The sequence below is a fragment of the Phodopus roborovskii genome, unplaced genomic scaffold (genome assembly GCF_943737965.1).
Source record: "Phodopus roborovskii unplaced genomic scaffold, PHOROB, whole genome shotgun sequence".
NCBI lineage: Eukaryota > Metazoa > Chordata > Mammalia > Rodentia > Cricetidae > Phodopus > Phodopus roborovskii.
The window spans coordinates 3,251,740-3,277,831 of record NW_026126484.1 but is presented as its reverse complement, the minus strand read 5'-3'; the positions used below and the strand labels follow the sequence as shown (position 1 = coordinate 3,277,831).

Here is a 26,092-nt window from a genome sequence, read left to right as displayed (position 1 = left end):
TGAGTTAAGGTAGCACTATAATGAATAAAGCAGTAACTATTTTGGAGAAAAAAGTCACATGTGAGTGCTTTGAATCAAAACTGGGCCCTCTGAAAGCATCATGCCTCTTAACCTCTGAACTATCACTCAAGTTTCCGGAAATACCTTAGTAGGGAAAAAAGTGAAAGGGACTTAAATAAGTACTTTGTTGAGATCATGTTAATTGCCTAGTAGACTAAAGAAAAAGGCTTAAGTTTATTTGTAGTCAGGGAAGTGAATCAACAAAAATTGGAAAGTTTTAAGATATCTGTTGCTAATAGATTTGAGAGGAAGTATTGTCATGCCTTGTAGGTATTATTTTTTTCCCTTGTAGTTTTATTAATGGAATGATGCAGTTTCTCCTAGGTGTGTCAAGGTAAATTTAGTTCATCTTCTCTTGAGATACCATTGGGTGCTTTAGCTAGTTAGTAAGCCTTGGATCACACATAGAAACTGAAGCTTCATTTTTCCTTATATGAGATGGAGACACCTCTCCTTAGTTTAGCACTTTCTTCACAAAATTGTATCAAATAAAGCATAGATCTCATTTTGGGGACAGGTAAGTGTGAGTCAGAGACTACTTGGACAGGCCATGGCCTTTTTAGTAGGAAGAATCCAGGAGTACACAAAACTTGGCACTGAATGGAATGAAAGTCTAGTTCTGATTTATAACTTGCAGTAAAGGCCTTATAATGGAGTGTTGGCATTGGTTGCATTCAGCACTTGGATTTAGTTTTGTAGGTGTCAGATACACTCCCAAAGAAAAGGTAGGCCACACCCACCCATGAAGATGTATTTTAAGCCAGTCATAACAGATGTCAATTAAAATACAGTGACAAGTCCTTATAACTTACACTTGCCAAGTATAAAGTGGATATAAAAGGTTTGATGAAAGGTCAGAATGAAAGATGACCACCTTGAGGAACTGCTTATCCCTAAAAGGCTGTGGGGCCTATAGTTGGTCTGGTGCTCAGCCTGGTAGCCATGCTGTGCTCAGTGCTTTCCCAGGGCAGTCTTTCTTTGTCTTTGCATTTTCCTTACCAACTCTGCAGTACCTATTATCTTCAGGCCTTTCTCACATCCATGTAATGTAAGTCTGTTTTTATTTCTGCTGTGGTTCTTTACCATGGACTTTAGTTCATTCCCTATAAAATGGACCGACCACCTGTCTTCAGTGACCTTTTCCTTGACTAACATGCTAGAAACTTTTAGAACTAACTGATTTTTCTTGGACTACCTATCAGAATGTTGTGTGGTGCTTTAGGGATCCAGATGTGAAAGGATTTTGTAGCTAGAATACTGGGAACTTTTCTCAGCAATCAATCAGTATGTAGCCTTTGTAAAGTGTGAGGGTCTTGTTGTGCCCTGACCTTTCCTTAATGACTGTGAGATCCTTTCCTGTTGAAGATTCAGTATTCTGTTTTGTGTATTTCCCTTTATCTCATCAACAAGGCAAATGGGGTAATTTTAAACTCTACATGTATTCTTTTGTTGTTAACTGCTATGGATTCACTTTCTTTTTCATGATTTGCTGCTGTGGAGCTTTGTGTAAGGTACTTGGAACCTGTCATTATTTAGGAATGAGAGCAAAAGCTATTGTGTGATGCTGACAGTGCTCACTGAATTTTGACTTTATTAGAAAACCCCTGTATGAATATTTTAGGACATATACAATTGGCTACATAGAAATTTAAAATGTATTTAATTTTTAGAAAATACATCAAAAGTGAAATATTCTTAAATTTAAAATTATTTAAAAGAAGAGGGGATTCACATTAATTAATTAATATGATTTGGGCTATGTTTTTTCCTAAATAAATATGATGACTATAGTTAAAATGAGATGTTGATCTGGTTATTCATTAGGGAACTAATAGATTGATGAAGCAAACTAAAACAAGCAAAAAAAAAAAATTTATGTGCTTTCATTATTTCCATTTTTTTATTTGTTCTTTTCATATATTTTCGTTAGGAAACATAAACTTAAGGATATAAAGTAAGTAAAACAGATGAAAAGAAATACAACATTCTGAGTAGTAATATTTTCACTATGAAAGAAAAGTTGTGGACATCATAGGTTTCTGAGTTCGCACTGAGTATAGCAACAAAGCTGCTTGTTTTATGTATTTGAAATGTTAACATTTTCATCTCAGAACAAAGTACACCTTAATTCATGAAGCTGATAAACAATTCATGTCATGTCAGTTTTACAAAGAGCAAAGATATTAGATTGTTGAAATGTTTACCTAAAGTTTCCATGCCGTTTTTTTGTTTGTATTTGATAGAGTCCTGTGAAGATAAACCAGATTAGCTTGGATGAAAGTGGAGAACACATGGGCGTGTGTTCAGAGGATGGCAAGGTATGTGATTAAGTGGTCACGGGAAAAGTAGCTTGGGCAGTGAGTGCTGGATTTTACCCGTGCAAGTGATTGGATGCTCTCTGCTTACTTTACACCTGTGTGGAGAGAGCTTTGATTATTCTTTTTCAGTATTGGACTTGCTTTTGATTGCTCATAATTAAAATAAAATATATTTTGCCCAAATGTGCCTTAGGAAAAGTAATTACAAGAATGTCAATAATCTAACTAGTATTAAGCTGATTAACAGCTGTGGCAGGGTGACGTACCCCCTTAATCATTACTGCTGTGCCACTTTGACTCCAGTGACTAGTCTGCAGTTCCTGCAAGACAGTAGTTTAATGCTTTTCTGCCATAAATCCACAAAATTGGATTTTGTGGGCATGATTTCTGTGGGCTGGTGGTTTTCATTTTAACACACAAGTTATGAATGTTACTCTTGAATTATAGAATCTTTTGATAAGCAATCATAGTTTATCAGAAGAATAAAGTGTCTTACAATGGCCACATTAAATAAATGTAAAATCAATATATGTACAGTTTTCTAAAAACCTGGCACCTACTTCCTGGACCGAGGACATACATCATTTGTGAAGCATATAGCTAACAACTATCAGTGCTTCTTGCTGATGGTATGCTGTGACATTTAGTGGTAGTGATGATTGATTTTCTACTTGCAAGAATATCTTCTTTGTTTTTAAGTTGATGGAAGTCTTTTCTAATGTTCACTTGCAGTGATAAAATCCTAATGCAGAGTTTTTAAGCCTCTTCTCTAAAATATCAGTTTAAGAAGAGAATGCATTAAAAATCATTACATAAGTTTATGCATCCCTTAGTGAATAGAGATTTCCTAATCTAATTTTATACATTTTAAGTGCTCTGAATTCAATGGGCCATTAAGATGAGTAAATTAAAAATAATATACTCAGCGCAAAATCAGTGCAAAAGAGGGTATACTCATCTCTGTCTATCAACAGTGCTACACTCGTCTCTATCAACAGTAATACACCCATTGACCTGTTAACAAGAAGATCACAAATTCCTCATGACATACACAGTTGCATTTTATTTATCTTTGCTTCATATTGCCCCCAAAGTGTTTTGAAACACAGTTAGAATGCTACTGCCTTTCAAAACATACTATCAAAGTTTATAGTCCTTTGGGAAATTCTGAGATGAACATGTGTCAAAGGAAGAGTTAAGGGAAGTGTTGGTTTGTATGGAAATTGAAAAGAATCATTTACATGGTTGAAACATTTTTGTGCATGTATTTGTAAAGAAAATGAATCTTAATTATTTCTGAACTTAAAGCAGATAGCAGTTTCTTTAAACTAACTGAGCAAGTAAGAATTTTCAGTTGGAAACATTCATTAGGGATTCCAGCACTTTCACTGTTGAAGAATTATTAGTAATGTGTCATAGTGGAATCTTCCAATTACTCAGTCTACTATGCAATGTGATGACCTGCGAGTTCCCACTAAACACTGTGGTTTAGAAAAAAAAAAAGTATATCTGACTTGTTTTTGTGTAATTTCATGATATATTTTGAAGTGTTTCCCCCCCATATCTTTTCTTAGCTTGAATAGAACCATAAAGAAATCTCCCACTACATGTATTTATGTAAGTCAGGCCTGCCCAGTAGTCAATGTTGTGAAAACTGAGAAGCTGTCTAAAGTGATATGAAGTGGTTATCTGTCATAAGAAAGGTAGGACTTCACTGAGGTCAGCTTTGTCTGATTTACTGTATTTTCTTTTTTTTTTTTTGCTTTCATTGGTTTATTAGGACTCATAGTGAGTAGTTATATTTATTTTACTGTTAATCTTTGATACTTGCATTGGTTTTTTTTTTTTTTTTTTTTTTAAGCCATTCTAATAGTTAGTTAGTTTACGGATATATTCGATATGTGCTCAGCTCTTTCCCATGGCTTCTCTGAGTTTGAGCACTGCATTTGAGATACTAAGGTGCACAAAATGTTTGTGTCTGTAGCTCCATTTTGGTGGCATGGATTTGTATACAATTTTCAGGATAAGGATTTTAGATCGGGTTTATTTTCTCATCTGTGAAGGGTGACTTCATATAGAGTGTACTAATTTAACAAAACAAATTCTGAGTTGATAAATTTTTCTCTCAGATTTTAGAGATAATTCCCGCTTTGTATCATACCTGTTGGTCAGCCATTTTTACTCTTTAAGAAACTTTAAAAATAACTCTTGTCCTTCATAACTTGGATAATAATAATAGTAATAACATAACAAAAATAATAAACGTGGCCTTTGTAATCCAGTTGCTATCCGAAGTCTCATTCATAACTGTTGTCATTAATTTTTATCTGGAACACAGTAGCTCCTTTGATCCATATATTAAAGTATTGCTTTCATTTCAGGAAAGTTTACTTCAGTTATAATTTTGATTATTACTTCAGTTCTATTTGTTTTCATTTCTTCAAAGAAATTCAATAATATGAGGCTGGAGGCAGTATTGCTTAAAGGTAGAGTGTAGCTGTGTTCCAGCTGCCTGGGCCGGCACTTCACGCTACTGTCTTAGTGGTGGTGTAGTGTTTGGCTTCAGGTGTCTTCTTTGCCTCAGAATGACAATTTGCACAAAGGGAAGCCCACCCAGGAAATTTGGGAATACCACTCTAATGTACAGGGACTATTTCCAAGGTTTCATTTCTAGCTCATTACAGTGTGGACTCTTCCCTACTTACATTTTTTTCTACCTAAACATTTGTATGTAAAAGGATTAATGGACACACACTATCATGAAAGTGCATAGCTTGAAAGAAGAATTGGATGTATTGACCGAGTCAGCTCTGGCATAGTGGTTTTGCTGTTATATTGGTCTTGTCCTTCCATTTCTCTGAGATGGGCAGCTCCTTTACTGGTTTAATTATTTTGCTGATTGGTTTTCCTTCCAACATTAGTTTTATTTTTTTCCTTTGGGTGCATTTGTATGTCATTTTGCACTTTTAATTTTTCTTTGGGTATCAGGCAGCACATTCTAGGGATTCAGATTTGAATTACATTGTTGTGTGTTGTTAAGTAAGCATGTTTTTCTCTGTGCCTCAATTTGTCTCGCCCTTTGAAACACTTACCTACTCCTGACTGCTATAAGAACTCAATGGATTAACTTTAGTCACTTGGGATAGTACCTGGTTGAGAAGATGCATATGGTAGCTGTTAACCCCCCTTTTAATGGCAGTCACCATTATTCTATACCACTCTGTTGTAGTTTCCAAACAGAGATGTTTGGAAACCTCTTGTTGAGACTTCCAAATAGCTTTTGGGTCTTCCTTTGGCTTCTGAGTGCTATTAAGGCATGGTTAAATGCATTGTTTTTTTCTCTCTTTGAGTCTTTGGAATGGTGTTCTGCATTGTTTAAGACATCAAGTGTGTTTCTGTTTGCTTTTTATCTGTCCTAGCAAGAACCATGTTAGCAAACAAATTTAGTGCTTAGCTGACTCTTAGTGAGTATAACTTGATATTTTTGAAATTGTAGTAGTTATGTTTCTGTGATAAAAAAAACAGTGACCAAAATCAACGAGGAGAGGAAAGGGTTTATTTGGCTGTGTCATAGTCCATCATTGAGGAACTTAGAGCAGGAACTCAATTAGGAACAGTGAGGTAAAAACTGAAGCCCAGACTGTGGGAGAAAACTGCTTATTGGCTTTTTTCCCCAGATTTGTCCTCCTGGCTCTCTTAGCTGGTTTTGTGCATAACCCAGGTTCATCTGCCCAGGGCTAACACTGTCCACGGTGTGTTAGATGTTCCCACATCATTTGTCAGTCATGAAAATCCCCCACAGGCCAGTTGATAGAGGCATTTCCTACATGTGTCAAGTTGACAGAAACTAACCAGCATGAAGGTATTATAGAATCAAAAGCAAGGCCTTCAGATGAACTAGATCTTCTTTTACTTGAGGAATTTGGTGAAGCTGATTTTGCCAGAGACAAGTAGAGGCTTCCCTTATGATCTCTTTTAGTCTCAGATGTTTCTCTTTGATGAATAGGGTGGATGAAAGCAATCTCTCCTTTTACTGCCCAAGATAAAATGCCAGCTTCCAAGAGTGCCACTGTCTTGCCTATTGACCTGGTATTATTTGGAAGGTGGGAGAATGGTGTAGTACTTTGGCTACTTCAACCATAGTTACTGTTTATGTAGCAGGCTACTGCCTGGTGTTAAAGTTGATAAATGGTAGAATTCCATGCAAAAGTTAATCATACATCCTCCTGTTTTATTCATAAGGGTAGGTAAAGTATATGTTCCATATCTCTGTGATACTCATGTGGCTATCTGGATGGTTGTTCATGAAAACTCCTACAGGACTTTTCAGTAGATTGGCTGTAAGATATTTGTGAGGAATTCTCATTCATTCATTCATTCATTCATTCATTCATTCATTCATTCATTTTCAGTCTTTGAGTCAGTTTCTCTGTCTTCCTCTCTCTCCTCTTTGTGCCTCCCTCCTTCCCTCCTCCCCCTAGGAGATTTGGTGGCAGGTTGTTCGAGCTGCTGTAGATAATACCATTTTCAAAAGAATACTTTTTGTTGTGACCTTTAATTTTATAATCTTTATCTTAACCTTGAAATTTCTAGAATTCAAAACTCTGAGCTGTCCTAGACTGGATTCCCTTTACAGATCGGTATACTCTTAGCCACATAAATACAGAGGAATCCGGGGATAGGAAATGAGGGCTGTTTTGGTAACATTAGTTGTATAACTTGTGAGCCTGTGCCTTAGGATATGCCATCACTGAAATGAAGCACAATGTCCATAGCTTTCCAGAGCACCATAGTGCTGACATGACACTGGTGAGATCTCACTTAGGAAGTACAGTACTTTATGTGTGTTTCTGTGTGTTCAGCTAAGCTTACTGTTAATAATGATGGACCTGGCGTTTTTGTTGTCTTGTTTTATAGAAAGGGCCTCATTTTGTAGCCCAGGCTAGCCTGGAATTTGAGATTCTCCTGCCTCAGCCTTCCAAGTACTGATATTTACAGATGTGTTCCTAGCTTTACAAGAGTTCTCATCTTACTTTCAATTTAGTGGTTACTCTTTCAGTGTGTGTGTGTGTGTGTGTGTGTGTGTGTGTGTGTGTGTTTTAACTATAAGAAGGCATTCTCCTTCTGAGCTGAGGGTCAGTGTCTGTTTCCTAAGAGCTTGCTTGGCTTTGCTCCTTTTGTGTTTGTCACAGTTGGGCTTACAGTCCAAGAAGTAGGATCCCATAAGGATACAGTGTTGGTCTTCTTCAGTAGACAGTTTACATCTCACCCACCATCTAAGTCATGCTTACTTCCATTTGAATGATCCTTTGCTTCACCTCCTGTGAAAGCTTTCTTAGTTCAGACTTAAACTCCTCTATGGTTTGACAACTAACTTTTCAATGTTGCTATCCTATTTTCTTCTTACACCTAATGAGAAAGAGTACTTTCCTTATTTGCAGATTTTAGGTTGTCTGATGTGATGATATCTTAGAGAAGAATGGGCTTTGGAGAATTTGGATTCTGGTCACAACACTTGTTTTTAATGACCATAGGCAAGTCTCTAGTTTTGCAGAAGAATCATCTCTTTAACAAGAACATTGGTTTGGGCCATAGAATGCCCCAGCAGCAGTGCAGAGCAAGATCCTCAACCCTGGGTAGATATTGTCAGTTGCAGACCATTAAAATTGTCACTTCAGCCCATGAGAAAGAGGTCAAGTTTGTCTAGGGTGAGCCTGCCATTAGTCTTTAGGGTTTTAACTACCTACAATCAGAGGTGAGGTCTATTAAAGGTTTGGAGTTGTTAATGATTTGTTGTAGTTGCAGATAAGGGATTGAGTTAGGAGCTGATGCCCTGCTACTTCAGCAGACATTCACACTGAGGTACACCACTAAGGAGAGCCCTTGCTGATTTCCCCCATTTCAGGCTCAGTGATACAGGGCCTGACTTACTATGTAGAAACTTGTGGTCTCCATCAAGCTTCACTGTGGCAAGGTAAAGGCCTAAGAGTAATGCTTTTGCTTCCCTGTTCTTCATCAGAAATACCATTTCTAGGAATTTATAGAAAAACAATGGCTTCGCACCCTCCCAACAGTAAGCCCAGTGGCAGTGGTATGTGGATTCTATTCTGAGAGAGTTCTGTGTCTTGCTAATCTGGGGCTCTAACAATTCTCATAAAATTAGAGGAAGGAATAAATGGCAAAAAATTGGTTAGCTTGCTTGTTTGAATTAAGCTGTTTATGTATCTCCAGACAGACCTCAAATTAAAAATTGTCTTATTTCATCCTCCTGGCTATTGGATTACAGGCAGAGGCATGTTCACCACACCTGCTCAAAGATTGTTTTTACAAAGTGTGTATTTGTTTCTTCAGAGAATGCTCTGCTTGGGACTTGGGAGAGTCAACAATTCACAACTTGCCAACATTAAGCCAAGAAAAAAATGAGTTTGAGTAGTCTTTATCAGTACAAGAAAAAAAAAAAATGAATTGTCATTAGAGATCACATAACCAAATATTGTGTATAAATGTTTGTTTTCATTTAATTGGACTTTGTTATATAAAATTAAATAAAAAAGACTCTATATGCATAAAAAAAATAAAAAAAAAAACTCACTAATCTAAACAGCAAAGAACAGTGGCCTCTCAACAAACAGTATAGCTGTTGCTGCTATAACTTCATGCCACAAAAAAAAAAAAAAAAAAAAAAAGAAGTCTCATTAGGCTGTGTTGATTTAACAGAATAAACTTAGCTTGGATAGTCTGTAACAACAGAAAGTTATTTCTCGCTGCTCTGAGACTACAAAGATCTGGGGTCAGTGTCTGGGAGTGCTCCCAGAGGACATTGCTAACTATAGTCCTTGCCTGGTATGAGGGATGCATCTGTATCCTTAATGACAGAAACCAGACAGCACAAGTGACTATTTAGCTTCTTTTATTCCCTTTATAATGACATTGGTGTCCTATTCCTGGGCCAACAGCTTATCAAAAGCCTTCCCTCCTAATACCATCACGTTGGGCATTGTATTTCAACAGAAAAATTTGAGGGATACAAACATTCAGACCAAAGACGTATGCAAATGGCCTCATGGTACAAAAGTAAAAACGAAATTTTGTTAGAGATCAGAAAAAGAGCAAATCCATCACAAGTGCTGGGATAATAAGTACGGGTCCTAATGCTATCACTTAGCTCTGTTTGTTTCTCTGGTGACACCCTCAATTCTCATGATCTTCTGTTAGGACTAAAAACTAATTAGAACTAGTCTGTTGGGCCTGGAGAGATGGCTTAGTGGTTAAGAGGGCTTGTTACTCTTACAGAGGAATGGTTCAATTCCCAGTACCTACATGGTTACCTGCAACCATCTGTAACTCCAGTTCCAGTGGTCTGACACCATCTCCTCTGACTTCTTCAGGAATCAGGCATGCATGTGATACACGCGCATGCACTCAGACAAAACACTCACACACAATTTAAAAGACCTTAAATAAATAAAACAAGTCTTTCATTTTTTTTTGTTCATCAAATATGAACATAATCATAACCTGTGACTTAACATTCTCACCCCTTGTTATGTGGGCCTCATAAGCATGTGTGAGTTAACCAGGAGATTTGGAAAGAATGTCTGCAGAAGCCCTGTTCATAAGAGCCCTGATCTTGTGCCAAAGCAAGTAGTCATCTTTGGAAGGAGAACATGAATTGTGATGCAGTTGCACATTGACAAATTCATAGCATCTACAAAGAAACAACTACTGCTGTGTGCCACAGTGTACGAACTGATGTCATGTGTTCACTTCTCAGGTACAAGTATTTGGACTATATTCTGGAGAAGAATTCCATGAGACTTTCGACTGTCCCATTAAAGTAAGTACTAAGCAAGTTTTCCCTCAGGAGGAAGCTTTCTCCCCTAGTGATGGAGCCAATGTCCATCCTGTAGGCTGTTGCGACTTGAATGCTGCAACTGAGACCAGATGTAGAACATGTTACTGTGGTCTCAGTCTGTGCTATGGGAGCTTTTATTAGAGTGGATGAATCACACACACCATTCTGACCAAAGAGTGACAAGGTAAAGACAATCTTAGTAAGTTCTGGGATAAAAGAAGTCATGTTTAGCTGCATTGGCTGGTGGTGTTGTGTTTTGTTTTAAGTGATAACTTCATAGGTTGAATGGTGTCTGGCTGAGCTTTGAGACAGAGACAGGTACAGGTGGTCAGTTCCAACTGTGTTCAGTAACTGGCAGAAAGTCTTGTCTAGATGTGCATGAACAAGTAATGAGGCAATAAAAATCAGACTAGAGCAGGTTGGATCTTCAGACTAAGGAATTTGGTTTCCATCTAACAGATGATTAAGTGCCTAAGAAGAAGAGTGGCATAGAGGGACCCTGTCTCTAGAAAAGCTAATAATTTGTGCAGTGGAGATGGCAGATCTATGGGTAATAGGCAGGGAGATCAGCTGAAGATACCAATCATGGTAAAATATATATTGTACTGTTAAAGGAGGTGATTTTCTTTTATGTGTTTATTTAAACGCAGATTGACCAATACTAAAGGATAGATAAGATCTGACGTGTTTTGAAAAGTTGAATTTGCCAGGAAGGAAGGGGATCTAAACATGAGAGTCCCTGGGAAAGAGACAATTTAGAGGACCGATGTAGTGTACTGAACATAGCACTGTGGAGCTTGGTAACAGGGGCAATCTTAAGTTTTCACGATAAAGATGTAGACTGACACAGTTTTTAAGAGGTAGACATTGTAGTGTTCGTGACAGCATGGCTGAATAAAGTCAAGGATGGAGACATTGAGGGTAAATGCACTGTCTTGCTTTAGTAATGGCTTGAGGAAATTTTACCAATTGTATTACATAATAATTTGTGTGAAGGCATTGTGATTATTCCCAGGAATTTAGAGAGCTGGGGTGCATCAGATGGTTTTACAGAGAGTTTAGGAACAGATGTTGGAGATTATCCCTTAAACAGTTTGTAGCTAAAGGTGAGAGGAAGGAAGCCATTTTTCAAGAATATTAGCCAGTTTGCCACTACAGCATGAAAAGAGAAGATTAATGGTGATATTCTGGGGGTTCTCAAAAGATTACAGTAGAAAATAATAGCCAATAAGCCAGGTGGTAGTGGTACAGGCCTTTGATCCCAGCACTCAGAAGGCAGAGCTAGGCAGATCTCTTGAGCCATCCTGGTCTGCAAAGCAAGTTCCAGGATAACCAAGGCTACACAGAGAAACCCTGTCTCAAATTCCTGCCCCCCCCCAAAAAAAAAAGAATAGCCTCTAGCCAGAGAAGCAGTCCTTAGAAAGACTGGGGGGAAATCCAAGATGATGGCTAGAATTTCAAGAATAGATGGTTTCCAGAAGGGAGAGGGCAGTGGTATTAAAGGCAGCCTGGAGATGGAACAGACTTTGTCCAGCATTTCGAATGGCATCTTGAGCTTGCTGGTGGCCTTAATGAGGACAACTGCCAGAGCAAGTTCCAGGAGAGGTAGTCAGAACCATCAGTAAAGACTATTCTTTCAAGATATTTGTTCATAAAAATGAACAAATGTGTTCATTTGTTCTTCAAAAAGATGTTTTTGTCATCTGGTTAACAGAAAGTGTGCAAAGAAAATCTCCATAGACTATGTTTTGATTAATAGTAAAAGTGAAGACCGAAAGGAAATAGTACTTGGCAGAGCAGTGCTGAGCAATGAGATTGGCAGCTTAGTGAAGGGGGTCTAAGTCCTACCCATGAATGAGACAGGCACTGGAAGGGAGGCTTGCCCCAGCTGATGCAGGCATGGAGAAGCAGTTAGTATATCTGCCCTTCCTGGCTTATCTTTCTATACCTCTATGCGAGTGCGTTTGTGTGTGTGTGTGTGTGTGTGTGTGTGTGTGTGTGTGTGTGTGTGTGTGTTGATGGTTACTTTTGAGGAGAGATGCTTGTTGTGTGTTATGAGAGAGCTTGTAAGACTCTTTAGGGATTTTAAGAACTTGGAGTAATGCAATGTGTGTTTCTGTGTTGGAGTTAGGATGAGGATGGGTTAGGGCAGAGCTGAAGTGAACACTGACCAAACAAATAGGAATGTTCACAAGAATGAGAGGATGTATGCTAAATGCTGGTGATGATGGTGTAGAGAAATCCATTAACCTGTCCCATTGGAGGAGGGAAATGTATAAGTTAAATATAGAAATGTGAAATGTATGTTTGCCTCTCTCTCTCTCTCTCTCTCTCTCTCTCTCTCTCTCTCTCTCTCTCTCTCTCTCTCTCTCTCTCTGTCTCTCCTGTCTTCTATTCCTACCCTGACTCAATCTTCCTAGTCGCATGTGTTTTCCTCTCCTTCCCCCTCTGTTTCTCCTACTTCTCTCTCCATTCACTGCCCCCCCATTTCCCCTGTGCTCTGGGGGACTTGTCCCTTCCCCCCTTCTGTGAGAGACTTTATATATGAATCTCTTAGAATACACCTTGTATCCTAGTTCCTCTGGTGGTGTGAATTATAGGCTGATGATCCTTTGCTCTAGGTCTAAAATCCATATATGAGTGAGTACATACCAAGTTCCTCTTTTTGTGACTGGGTTACCTCATTCAGGATGGTTTCTTCAAGTGCCATCCACTTGCCTGAGAATTTCAAGATTGCATTATTTTTTTCTGCAGAGTAGTATTCCATTGTGTAGATGTGCTGCATCTTCTTTATCCATTCTTCAGTTGAGGGGCATCTAGGTTGCTTCCAGGTTCTTGCTATCACAAATAATGCTGCTATGAACATAGTTGAGCATATGTCTTTGTTGCATGGATGTGGATCATTTGGTTATATGCCTAAGAGGGGGATTGCCAGGTCCTGTGGTAAACTAATTCCCATTTTCTTGAGGACCCACCATACTGATCTCCAAAATGGCTGTATGAGTTTGCACTCCTACCAGCAGTGGAGGAGTGTTCCCCTTTCTCCACATCCTCTCCAGAATAAGCCATTATTGGTTTGAAGAGAAAACTGAATCTAAAGAAAGGTCTAGAGACCTATAAGACTGCCACCAACTAACAATTTGAGCAACTGTGGAATGGCTACCATAAATTCCCTTCCTGGATAGTGAGATCAACAACTAACTTATACACCATCATGGAGCCCTCATCTAGTACCTGTTGGAAACAGATGCAAACACCCAAAACTAAACACTGAATCAAACTAGAATCCAGATGCAAAGGGAGAGGACAAAACCAGGTTGCAGAAACACATAGAGACAGCGGACCTGAACAAGGAGGAGCTAACGGGCCCCAGACTGATAGGTGGGAATCCAGCATGGGACTGACTGAGACCCCCTGAATATGGGTCTCAGCTAGAAGGACTGAGCAGTCTAAGGGACCTCAGACAGTAGAACCAGGATGTATCCCTGGTGCACAAAATGACCTTGCAGACACATCCCGCCATGAAGGGATACTCCCTTAACCTAGAGGCAGGAAAGAAGTCCTAGTCCCTACTTCAAATGACTTGACAGATTTATATGACCCCACCTGGATGGCATTGCCCTACATGTGGAATTGGGGAGATGGGAGGGGAGGGTGGTCAGGGTGCATGTGAGGGGGGAGAGAGGGAGGGAGAAGGAACTGGGATCGACATGTAAAATAAAAAAAAAAAAAGAGAGAGAAATGTAAAATGTATTCAACTGAAAGTTAATAAAGTTTCTGATACCATGGATAGTTGGGCATGAAAAGTAAGAAGGAAGAAACTTACATTTAAAGAGATGGGTCTCAGAGATCAAGGCTCATTGGAGCCCCTGGAATGTCACTGCTGCTTTCCTCTTTTTGGGCAGTGGTAGAGCAGCCTCGGGAAAGTCCTACACATGGGCAGGTTCCCTGAGTTCTTCTAGGCAGTGTCACAATTTTGTGGTCTACCTGCCTTCATGCCTTTAGGAGAAGAGTTTGCTCAGAGAGCCAGAAGCTAGACCATTCACTCTTGTGTAGCTTTGATTTTGCTTCAGAGAATACATTTTATCACACAAGAGTAAAACTGACATCTTTTGCAGTCACACCACCTTACAGAATGTATTGCTCCCTGCTGAGGTCCATTCTTTAGATCATGCTGCTCAGAGTGGACAAAGGGTTCTCAAGTGCACTTGCAAGTTTTAACCTGGGCTTGGGTACTTTTTCTTTTGCAGATCATTGCTGTGCACCCACAGTTTGTGAGATCCAGTTGTAAGCAGTTCGTGACAGGAGGGAAAAAGGTAATGCTGGGTGACTCTGCCAGGATGTGTGGCCTGTGACAAAAGATGGTGTAATGAAACTGTGAGACTTGGATCTCTAGGAGTCTTGCAGCCTCAGTTAGCTCAATACCTTCCTTTGAAATAGGTAGCACCTGAAATATGAAAATAATGGCTCTTACACACACACACACACACACACACACACACACACACACACACACACACACACAGCAGCAGCAGCAGCAGCAGCAGCAGCAGCATTTAAAATTAGGGAATTGTCCCTTCTGTTTGTCACAAGCCTCCTGTAGGCTGAGGTAGTATGAGGAGACTTCTACTGCCCCTAATTGGTTTGCTCATGGCACATGGTATGATTTCAGTGCTACTCAAAACAGTGAAGAAGTGAGACCTTCCTGAACATCTCTCTGTTTATAGAAATAATGAATCCTGAAATTAAAGAATCATGGTGACTGTTATTAACAAAGGGTTTTAAAACCTTTTTTTGTAACAAACAGTATCACATACCAGAAATGAAAATATTACTCTGTATAGAGCCCCTGAAAAAGAGGTAGTGAGTGTTTTCAGTAGTTATGTAGCTGTGAGATGGTGGCTTTTGAGACCTGCATTCTAATGCATCCAGAATATTCCATGATGTGTTTGCCTGTTCTCTCTGTGTGTTCTTGAAGTACATAGAATGAGGTGCGGGAAAGCACACTGCTCATTTCCTCTTTATTCTCAAGGTTAATGTGGCAGACCTGGGGACCCGTTCTGTGGCACAGAATCAGATGACACCAGCCCTGAATTCTTCATAGGACTTACCCTTTCCCTTCCTACCTTCTAGCCCATTGTCATCTTTTGGTTTTGTCCCATTCACATCATACAGAGTATTTATGCTGTTAGTAATGGGACTCTTAGGCTTAATCTGATATTCTGTGCCTTAGACAGAATTAAGTACTTCCTTGTCTTTGACAACTTTGAAAGAATAATTTTAAAGCCCCTCTTATTTCATTATTAAATAGATTTTGGTTAGGAGATTTTGTTTGGGTAAATTCACTTCACTTTGACTGCAACCCATGCACTTAGTTAGAATTCAGTGAGGATAAAGAGTTAATGATCTGCTGCCATTCTTGAACATGGCTTAAAACAGGATGCTTTTTTTTTTAGTAGTTTGGGATCTAAGAGTTCAGAGCGTAGGTGCTGGTTAAGGTCTAGGCAAGCACTCCACAGCAGGTTACATCCTGACACCGGTACTGATCTTGAAGCATTCTTGAGCTGTCTTTAAGATGCCATTATAAAGTCTTCAACATGTAGGAGCTTTATGGAATATGTATGTGTCCTTTATCTAAAAAGTGTGACATGCATACTGTTGATTTGTTTCTTTGTATCCATTGTTTATTATGTAATTCTGCTCTCTGAATAGTAAAATGTTGCATTTGTTTTCATAAACTCTGGTGACATCTTTAGTTAAATGATATTTCATAATTTCTTGGCTTGGTGTGGTTGTAGAAATCTCCAGAACATTTCCTTCTTCTGTGCATACAGTATACATGTTGGATTTCCTTTGCCACATGCTTTTTACATGATTGTGTTTTATTGAAATGTATTAATTGAAAACGTAATTTAATTATTTGTTATTTACTTACTTACAGGTGTTTTTGGAATTAGTTATGTAGACAAAATTGGCCTTGAACTCACAGTTATCTGTCTCTGTCACCCTAGTTGTAAGACTAAAGGCATGTGCCAGCCACCATGTCTAGGCTAAGAAATATATCTTGTTTGTTTGTTTGTTTGTTTTAACTATTTTATGTGTATGGGTGTTTTGCCTGCGTGCATATCTGTGTACCATCACCATATATGGGCTAAGAAATGTATCTTGCTTTTTAAAAAAGTTATGCATATGGGTCCAGCATTTAGCAACTATTGATTACCTTACAATAATCTATAATAATGTTGTAGTGATATATTATTTATGATTTATTAAAGCTTGCTTGCTTGAGGATTCAGAAAGCAAAGTCATCCTCAAACTACAGAGATCATGCAGTAGTGCTACACACCTTTAATCGCAGGACTCAGGACACAAAAACAGATGGATCTTTCTTCACGAGATTGAACCAGTCCAAAAGAGTAACAGAGCTCATGCCTTTAATCCCAGCATTAGAGAGGTATAAAAAACAGGAGCAGGGTCTTCACCCATGTTGAGGATTCTCCTTCTCTGGATTCTCCATCAATGTTGAGGAAATCATAGCAGTCTGAGATTACAGTGTGAGGTTTGGTGGAGTTTCAGTCTGAGGCAGAGGTAAGAGCTAGTGGCTGGCTGCTTTGCTTTTCTGATCGTCAGTTTGAAGCTTTAGTAAATCATAAATAATATATCACTGTGATATGTCATGGGCACCAACAGTCTGCTGTAAAGAGTGGGAAGCAGAGCACATAGAAGAAAAGAAAAAGAAATGCAAATACTGTGCAGTTGAGAGGCTTAAGTCAGAAATAGCTTGATATTCAAAAACTTAGAGAAGAACTGCCCAAATGGAGGTATGATATGGAAAAGAGGCAATTTTACATGTAAGAGCACTAATTATACACTCATATATTCTATTTTTAAAAAGATTGATTTATTTTTGTATTTTATATTCATATGGATGTTTTGTCCGAACAACAGAAGACAGCACTAGGTCCCATGGAACTACAATTATAGGTTTTGAACCACCATGTGGGTGCTGGGAATTGAACTCAGGACCTTTGGAAGAGCAGCCCGTGCTCTTAACTGCTGAGCCATCTCTCCATCCCCTAGTTGTTTAAATCTTATTAAAATTGATCACTTTAAAAGTTTTGAAATTTGCATTTGAAAATTGTGTGCCATGAGAATAGCAGTGTGGTGGAAAAGCCAGCGGCTACCATGACCCTGTCTCGTCTTCTTTTTAAGTCTCTCACTCCTTGTCTTGGGAGACAGTGGCTTATTCACAGTGGACTGGGAACAGCAGGCCAGAGTACTGCCAAGCAAGGACTTTTTTTTAAGTTCTCAAGGTAACTTCTTAGTAGTCGAACGTTGCAGTTGAATTTATGGACTTTACTGTTACAAGCATTCTTCCCACCAGCCTGGTCCTAGAACCATGTCAGCCCCAAATGAACACGCAGACACTATATTAATTATAATACTGTTGGCTGTTGGCTTCAGATTCTTAATTGGCTCTGTCTTAATTATTTAATCTATTTGTATTAATCTCTGTATTTCCATGTGGTTCATCTTACTATAGAAAGAATCCAGACTTGTTACTCCTCTCGAGTCCTACATGATAACTGACTCTGCCTATGTTTCCCAGAATCCTGTCTCCTAGTCCCACCTATCATCCTTCCTTATTGGCCACAGTGCTTTATTCATCAGCCAGTAAGAGAAACATATGTACAGAAGACATCCCCATCACTTCATTGCTTGGCACATGTGCATAAAAAGCCTATTCAAATTTCTTAGTTTCCATGTTGAATAAAGAAAGGAAGCAAAGAAGCCCATCTTTGAAAAGTATCATCAGAGGGAATGCTAATGCACAGGGACCATTGGATTTTTATACACTTAGGAAGAAATCTAGTAGGTGAACATAGCCAGTGAGTTTCTGCTTTACATATAAGGCGGCCAAGTGCATCCTGTCTGGATGCTTTTTAAAAAATTGTACAGCTTTCTCTTTCAGCATGGTAGACAGCGTTATACATATTTTACCTTTGAATCCCAAAATGTATTTCGGTAATAACTGATTCTACTTCTTTGACAAATTATTAGCTCACTGTGACACTGTGTGCAGTGAGGTTCATTTGTACAAGTGAGATAGCTGCTTGGCATTGGTGAGGGATAAAGTAATGGCACCTGGGTATGGACACAGGCTGCTTTATATGCTGAAAAATATCAGTCCACAAACAAGGAAAGGACCTGTGTGAATGAAACGAGTACAGTCACTTCCCTGTTCCGGACTAGAGGCTTTGTGTGTGGTTGTTTATTTGTTTGTTTTGTTTCTTTTCAGGAGGGAGGATGGTATAGTTGCACCATATTCTGCTTGTTGGCTTCCAGTGGTGATCTGCAAATAAGATTTGCATTTGAATAGTCTAAAGGATAATTCAGTAAAATAGCATCCTTGAAATACAATTTTAACATTTTCAAGATTACTTTATTTTTTTCCAGTTGTATCGGGGTGTATTTAACATATCCAGTACAATATGAAGATTCGATCAAACATACCTAGTTCTCTCATGCAGTTATATTTTCTTACATGTGATGAAAAGCCTTAAGATCTAGTCTCTCAGTACATTTCAATTCTCCATTTATTAGATACAATCTCTATATTGTTCACTGGATCCTCAGAACTTACACAGCTTGAGGTGGAAAATCTCTACCCTACACCTATCACCTCCATTTCAACCATCCTGGCTGTAAATGTTTTTAGCAGTGAGATTGTCAAGGAGCCTTTTCGTCCTGCTGTGATCACTAAACACAGCATGGAGAGGCAGTTCTTTATGTGCTTGCTTATCTTTTTGTCTGATTGGCCCTGGATTTTTTAGGGTTACAAGGGTTTAGACACTAGCTATGTACACTGTGTACACAGTCCAAGGATGTGGCTATCCAGGATAGTTGTGAACATTGTCATGTTATGGCCATAGGCAGCCCATACCACCTCACATATTTCTTCCATTACACCCTTCAACTGAGCATTTGTGAAGAATTAAGAATACATGCTTGAAGACTTCCTGGTCAAGTTAGTATTAAGCCACAGGACATCATCAAGTTTATGTGCTACAAAAACCATTTTTCTCAGGCATGCAAAACCAATTTGTAAATTAACTTCATGGCAACATATTTTGGTAGAGGTTTCTGCATATTCTATACTGGTTTAAGCTAAATATAGAAACCAGTTTTTTAACTAGCAATCATTTAAGTCACAACATTGACATTTTATTTTTCACTTATGCAAATGTCAGTTGATTTCTTGTTGTCTTTATGTAGAATTCCCAGTCTTTGTATCTATAGTAGATGTGGAATGTGGGAAGGGTCCATGCCATCTTCCTTTTCTTTTCTGATTCCCTTGACACAATTCCATCACATGCCTGTTAAGAAGACCTTTCTGCAAGAAGTTCAACTAAATTTTCCATATGTAATAGTTCTTTTTTGGTGCATGTGCAGATTTGTGTATATGTGCCTGTGTGTAGATGTGTGTAATTGTATCTGACCATGCAAGTCGAGACCAGCAGACAAACTCAGCTGTAGTCCACTTAATTTTTTTCTCTTTCTTTCTCCTGTTTTGTTCAGTTTTGGTTTGGCTTAAAGAGAGTCTCTCATTGACCTGAACCTCACTATATGGACTAAGATGACTAGTCATAGAGCCACAAGCAGTCTGCTTTCCTTTGGTTCACCAATACTGGAATTAAAAGCATATGGTTAACTTCTTTTGCTTGGGTTCTGAGGGTCAGACTTAAAAGGCAAGCACTTTGTAGGCTGTATTCCAGCCCTTTCTGTATATGCTGTATGTGTATCGATTGTATTACCTCCTTGAATCCTTCTCTTGCTGGAGCAATCAAACCACTGTCGCTTCTTATTTACTGTATTTTCTGTTGCATATTTGAGTAGTACAATTGTCAGGGAAGAGATGCTCATCATCTTTTCATGTGGTGCTTAATACAGATTGACTGTTATTATTATCGACTGTTATTAATACTAATTTCTTTCTAAGTAGGGCTGGATAAAACAAGTGATTACAGGTACAACCATTGTTAGTATCATGCATACAAACTAACATGCTCATTTCAAGGGCTACTTAGCTCAGATCTGCTTCTTGAGCACATCTTTGTGGAGGGTTCCAGATAGTGTTATTGCATACACACTGTATTGTGACACTGGGTGGTGATTTCCAAAAGAATGTGAGTGGGAAATGGTAGCGGAAGGTCATTGGTAAGATCATTAATTAATCAGAATGATGATCTGGTGGGAAATGAATGTTCTGAATCATTGGAGAAAAATATTTTCAGGTTTTTTTTGTATGTATATATGTAAGGATATAAGTTTTGCTATGGAGGAAATCTCATAGTGACATTTTCTTTGTTTTTAAACTTTCAACCATCATTCCTCTTTGTTATTTTTAACAGTGAAGATTGAAACATATTAAATGCCTACGGATATAGGGCTACGTGCCCAATATCCATAGGTCATCTGAACGGCCGTGGTATATTAGAAAGATGTCAGAAAAATGGTCTTTTAAGATGGAGGCAATTTTAGATGTGATTTGGAGGAGGCTTAAGGAGGCAAGTGTTTGTTCTAGAATGGATGATGTAAAGAAGCCAAAGTAATTGTGTTCTTGAATATGTAAGTCAGCCTTATCCAGGAGGATAGAGGCTAAGCCAAGGCTGAAGTAAAGAAAGTAAAGAAACGGGGTCTCTCACTTTCAGCAGAGTGAATTGTTTGGTTTTTTTTTTTTTTTTTTTTTTTTGAAAGTATTCATTGAGACACGCTTATGGAGTGATCTTGTTTGTACCAAAATCCTTCATGCTTGAAGAGTGGCCATGTACACTCCTGGAGCTTGTTTGTCAGAAGACTAAGGCTTCCCTGTGAATGACATGACAGGCCCTCTACAGATGTTATCCTTTCTCTTTGTCAGTGGGAGTAAGTAAAGTGTCTGCATCTGATAGAGTATTTTTGTTGGCATACTTTTCCAAAGTGTATGAAGGGTCCCCGGCATTGTTTTGGAAATGCAATTATGTATGTAGGTACATTCAGGAATGCCTATACACCAAATCACTGACTTGATTATGATATGTCTGAGCAGGGTTATGGACATACTTTCTGGTCTTCATTGGCATTCATTTAATATTTTTGTTAGAAACATTCATTTACTTTATAATAAAATAGTGAAAGAATATATAAAGCCATCTCAATTTAGGACTTGTTTTTACTTAAAAATTTGTAGTAAATGAAATTCCCTAAGTTCTTGAAGTTGTTTGTTTAATATTGATTGATAGTTGCCTGATTTCCACTCTATGGATCTTTTTAGTTTTCTTAGCTATTCTGTTATTGAACCTTTAGTTTGTATCCATGTTTGTCAACAGTCTACGTGTGATGAAGGTAGAAATGCTTTTTATTATTATTATAATTAATGTATTTTTGAGACAGGGTCTCACATAGCCCAGACTTTTGGCCTCAAATTCTTATCTAGCCAAGAATAACCATGAATTTCTGATTCATGTCACTCCATATCCTGAATGGTAGGGGTACAGGAGTACATAATCACTCCTGATTTATATTGTGCTGGGGATGGAGTCCAGTACCTCATGCTTATTAGTGCTCTACCAACTGGGCCAGCCCACTAATGCATATAAGTTGTACAAATCAGTTAAGTTTCACTGTGATTTTTCATAATGCATATACTGTATTTTGATTTTATCTACCTTCTTTACTGCCTACTCTTTTCTTCCTTCCTATTTCTCTTTGCTTGTATGTCTCTTCCCTGTTCCCTTCCTCCTCTTATAGATTGTCTTTTAAAAATCTGTCTGGCTTATTTCATTGATTGTCTTGCATTTGATATATCATTCTTTGTGACTGACTAGTATTCTGCTTTGCATTTATACCATATTTTCATTATGCTTCTATCTGCTGATGAGCACCTAGGTTTATGTGGTGATAAATTATTTGTGATTTATGATGTCTGAGGGTACAGAAAGCAAAGCTAGCCATACGCCATAAAGTCAGGCAGTGGTGATGCACACATTTAATCCTATCAGCCATACTAGCAAGCCATACAGTCAGGCAGTGGTGGCACACATTTTAAATCCCAGGATTCAGGATCCAGAGACCACACTGAGGTACATGAAATTGATCCAGTCCTAAAGAGAAACAGCTCACACAAAGGTGATCTCAGCATTTGGGACCACATGCCTTTAATCTCAGTACTTGTGTGCTATAAAAGGAAAAAGCAAAGGGCCTCGTTTGGAGATTTATTCTCCAGCCACTCTGAGGAGAGGACAGCCCTTTCAGCCTGAGGTAGGGGTAAGAACTAGTGGTCAGTTGCTTTGCTTTTCTGATCTTCAACTTGAAAATTAAAACCCAGTATCAATCTCTGGGATTTATTCATCTTGTTACAGGTTTATTTGAAAACTTAATTATTAAGAATAATAATGTAGAAAACATGGATGGGCAAATATCTCTGTGGTGTGATTAGATTTCTTCGGATACATAGTTAGGAGTGGTATAGTAGAATCATATGGTAGTTCTTCTTTTAGGTTTTTGAGGGACTTCATGCTAACTTTCACAGTGATTACATTAATTTCCATTCTCACCAACAGTATATAATAAGACTTTCTTTCCCCTACATTCTCATCAGCACTTGCAAATTTTTTGCTGTTTTTTTTTTTTTAATTGCTATTCTGACTGTGTTGAGAATTTCAAGTACATTGAGATCTGAGTTCCTTGCTGCCAAAAATTCATTTTTCATCTATTTATTGGTCATTTGTTCTTCTCTTGAGAAGTATTTGTTCAGATCAGTTACCCACTTATTGGCTGAATAATTTGTTCTTTTGGTGATTAGATTTTCTTAACTTGTTATATATTCTAGATGTTAATACTCTGTCAGGTGACTTAGCCATCAGCATGTTTTCCTGTCTATATGCCATCTCTTCACGTGGTCATTTTCTTTTGTTGTACTGAATCTAGGAATCTTTGGGTGTGAACTTTTCTCTGTTGGTTGAATTATTTTCATAGCATTGGTTCCTTTGATTAGAATTATTGGTCAAAGGTTATGACTACTTCTTATATATTTGAACACATTGCCAAATAAGCTTACATCCCAAACAATGTATATTCATTTATAACAGCTTTGTGCAAATAGCTTAACTTCATTCTGTTCTTTGTCAGGCATTATTTTGCAATGTCTTTAAACTATTAGAAATTTTGAACATTTTTATTAATTCACATCCATATCTACCTTTGTAATATGTCTGGTGACATTCTTTTGCTTAGGGCAGATTTTAATAGTATAGCAGAAGCCAGGCCATTGAAGACTATCTACTTGATATTTATTCTAAGTTTGAACACAAATTATTGCTGTGTACTGAAGAGCTGAAGCCTTTTTACCAATATTGTCTAAATCTGGGATAATTATTCCTGTTCCCAGGGAAATACTATATAGGAGTTCAAATGAGACTTACAAGAAGAAATAAGTTGATTGCATATTGCATATGATTGCATATGTACAGTACATCTCATAGATGTGTCTGTTAAACCCATTAGTTCTGTTACTTTAATAGACCTATCCATGACTGACTGTGTGCCTAGTGTCAGCCTTTTGTAAAGATGATAGGGAAGGTGATTATAACAAATTAAATGGATTCATTTAACTTTATCTCTTCTGTAAATGGAGATCATGATCTTAAGGTTTTTCTTCCCTTTGTTTTATATATAACTATGTGAAGAGCTTATTCAAATATGCAAATCCATTAATTCAGATAATTTTTATGTTATGCAAATTTGTTAGTTTTGTATTTCTTTTTCATACCCTTCTTTTCAGGATTCCCCTCCAATGGTCCATCTACAGTTGAGTTACTGTGCTGGCAAAACACAGGACATGAGTTCAGATGTGGGCAGCGTTTAGATATTCTCTTCCTGTTGCTGAAGATCTACCCTTGAGTCCAGGCCTCAAGATACATCTTTAGGTGGCCACAATCTGAAAGTGTTAGCTCATCTCTGTTAAGTCTGGTGATATGGATCTGCGTAGAAGATTTTCTTATAATAGCAGAATTATTAATAAATATTACAATCATTTCTCAGGCATTTATAGTCATGAACTTGCATCTGTAAGTATTACAGGTGACAGGGTTAAATGGCCTACCTTTCAGAATGGATAAGTTGATATTTTAGCCTGTAGGGGTAGATAGGAGAATCCACAGATTTATATCTGTCATCTGTTTTACATTACATATGAAACTGCTCCTCGTGGGATCCTGATGCTTAGTGTCTTTTCATGTCGATTTCTTAGTTTGGAAGTATTGGCTTCCTATCTTTATGCCTTTTGTCTTGTTTTACTGAGATTGCCTTGTTAGGGCCTGATTTGCTGAGATTTATGCTTTTAAAAGAGTCAGGCCAGTCTGTGGTGGCACACACCTTTGATTCCAGCACTCGGGAGGCAGAGGCAAATGGATCTCTGTAAGTTCAAGGCTGACATGGTCTACAAAGCAAGTTCCAGGGCAAGACCCCAAAGCTACACAGAGAAACTTCGTCCCCCCCCCAAAAAAAAACAAAAAAAAATCTATTATTATTACTATTACTATTATTGTTGTTATTATTATCATTATTTTGATAGTTTTTCAGGACAGGGTTTCTCTATATAGCCCTGGCCATCCTGAAACTCACTCTGTGGACCAGACTGGCTTCAAACTCAGAGATTCACCTGCCTCTGACTCTCGAGTGCTAGGGTTCGAAGTGTGCACCACCACCAAGCAGCTTTTCCCACCGTATTATTATCTTTTCCTTGTCTTTGTTTCATCTGACTTAAGAGAGGTTTTCTCTTATGAGCTGTCTTTCTTGAGATCCTTGGTCCTTTTCATAGGGCCGTATCTGGTGTCTTCCATATCTGCTTCCCATAGCATGATCCCACTGCCCCAGCCTTTCTTATTTTTTGTCCACCTTAAAGTAAGCAGCATTACAGGTGTTGAGGAAGGCTAAAAAGTTATGTTGTCCATAAATGTGGAAGATCCTGAGCTGATGATTGAAACGTGCACCTTACTTGTATCAGGGGAGAGCAGGTGATTGGAAATGATAGCACTGGGACCAGAACCAGAGCTTTACTGCAACCTGTTAGGGATCTCTGCACAGGTGTGGGAGACTCTGGAATGTGCATCCAACACCACTCTGTAATGTAGAAAAGTGTTAGATACATCTATCAGCACAAAACACAGAAGAATAAAGTATATTGCTGGTATGTGAAGGCTCCTATTGAAATATAAGTACTCAGAGTGCTGACTGCCAGAATGTGGATTTATGGGAAATAAAGCCCTAAAATACTTTCTCCAACAACAACAAAAATATAGACCTCTTGGAAACAGCTTTTCCTCTCTGCGTACTTAGCTCCCATTGAGCTTAAATTGCTCTCAGTATTGGGATAATGACAATTCGATAATACAGGATGTGGAAGACAAACCAAATAAATTAACCAGCTGCTTTTAAGGCTGGTTCGCTCAATGACTTACCCCTAAAATGCTGTGTAGAGCATTCATGCTCAGTAGGTCTCTAGGCAGTTTTATGACTAGAAGAAAGAAATGGATTTTATTAAATGTCAGTGAAATAGGGGCAGATAGCTTTGTGGTACTTAAATTAGTGTGGAATGTGTGTAAGAAAAGTAGTTTATCTTTCTCTAAATCATCAGTGCAGAACTTTCCTTGGCATTCCTGCTAGAAAATGTGTTCCTACTCAAAATTCCCATAGATTAGGATAAGACAGTAAATGGAAGTACACCATTTGGTGCCGATCCCCTGTGTGAAGCCCTGTGTCCTTTGGAGTAAATCCCACAGAATGCTAGTGATAAAAACTTCAGCAATTACTTGTAGAC

General features: G+C 38.3%; 1 protein-coding gene across 1 annotated transcript in view; it reads left to right on the top strand.

Annotated features, from left to right (window-relative positions):
* The window catches only part of Vps41 (VPS41 subunit of HOPS complex), a 144,336-nt gene that overhangs the window by 57,044 nt on the left and 61,200 nt on the right, over positions 1-26,092 (top strand). Inside the window, exons 5-7 of the mRNA XM_051194665.1 lie at positions 2,304-2,378; positions 10,153-10,215; positions 14,484-14,549. Of these exons, the coding sequence (XP_051050622.1) occupies positions 2,304-2,378; positions 10,153-10,215; positions 14,484-14,549 (204 nt within the window). The remainder of the gene's footprint in view (positions 1-2,303; positions 2,379-10,152; positions 10,216-14,483; positions 14,550-26,092) is intronic.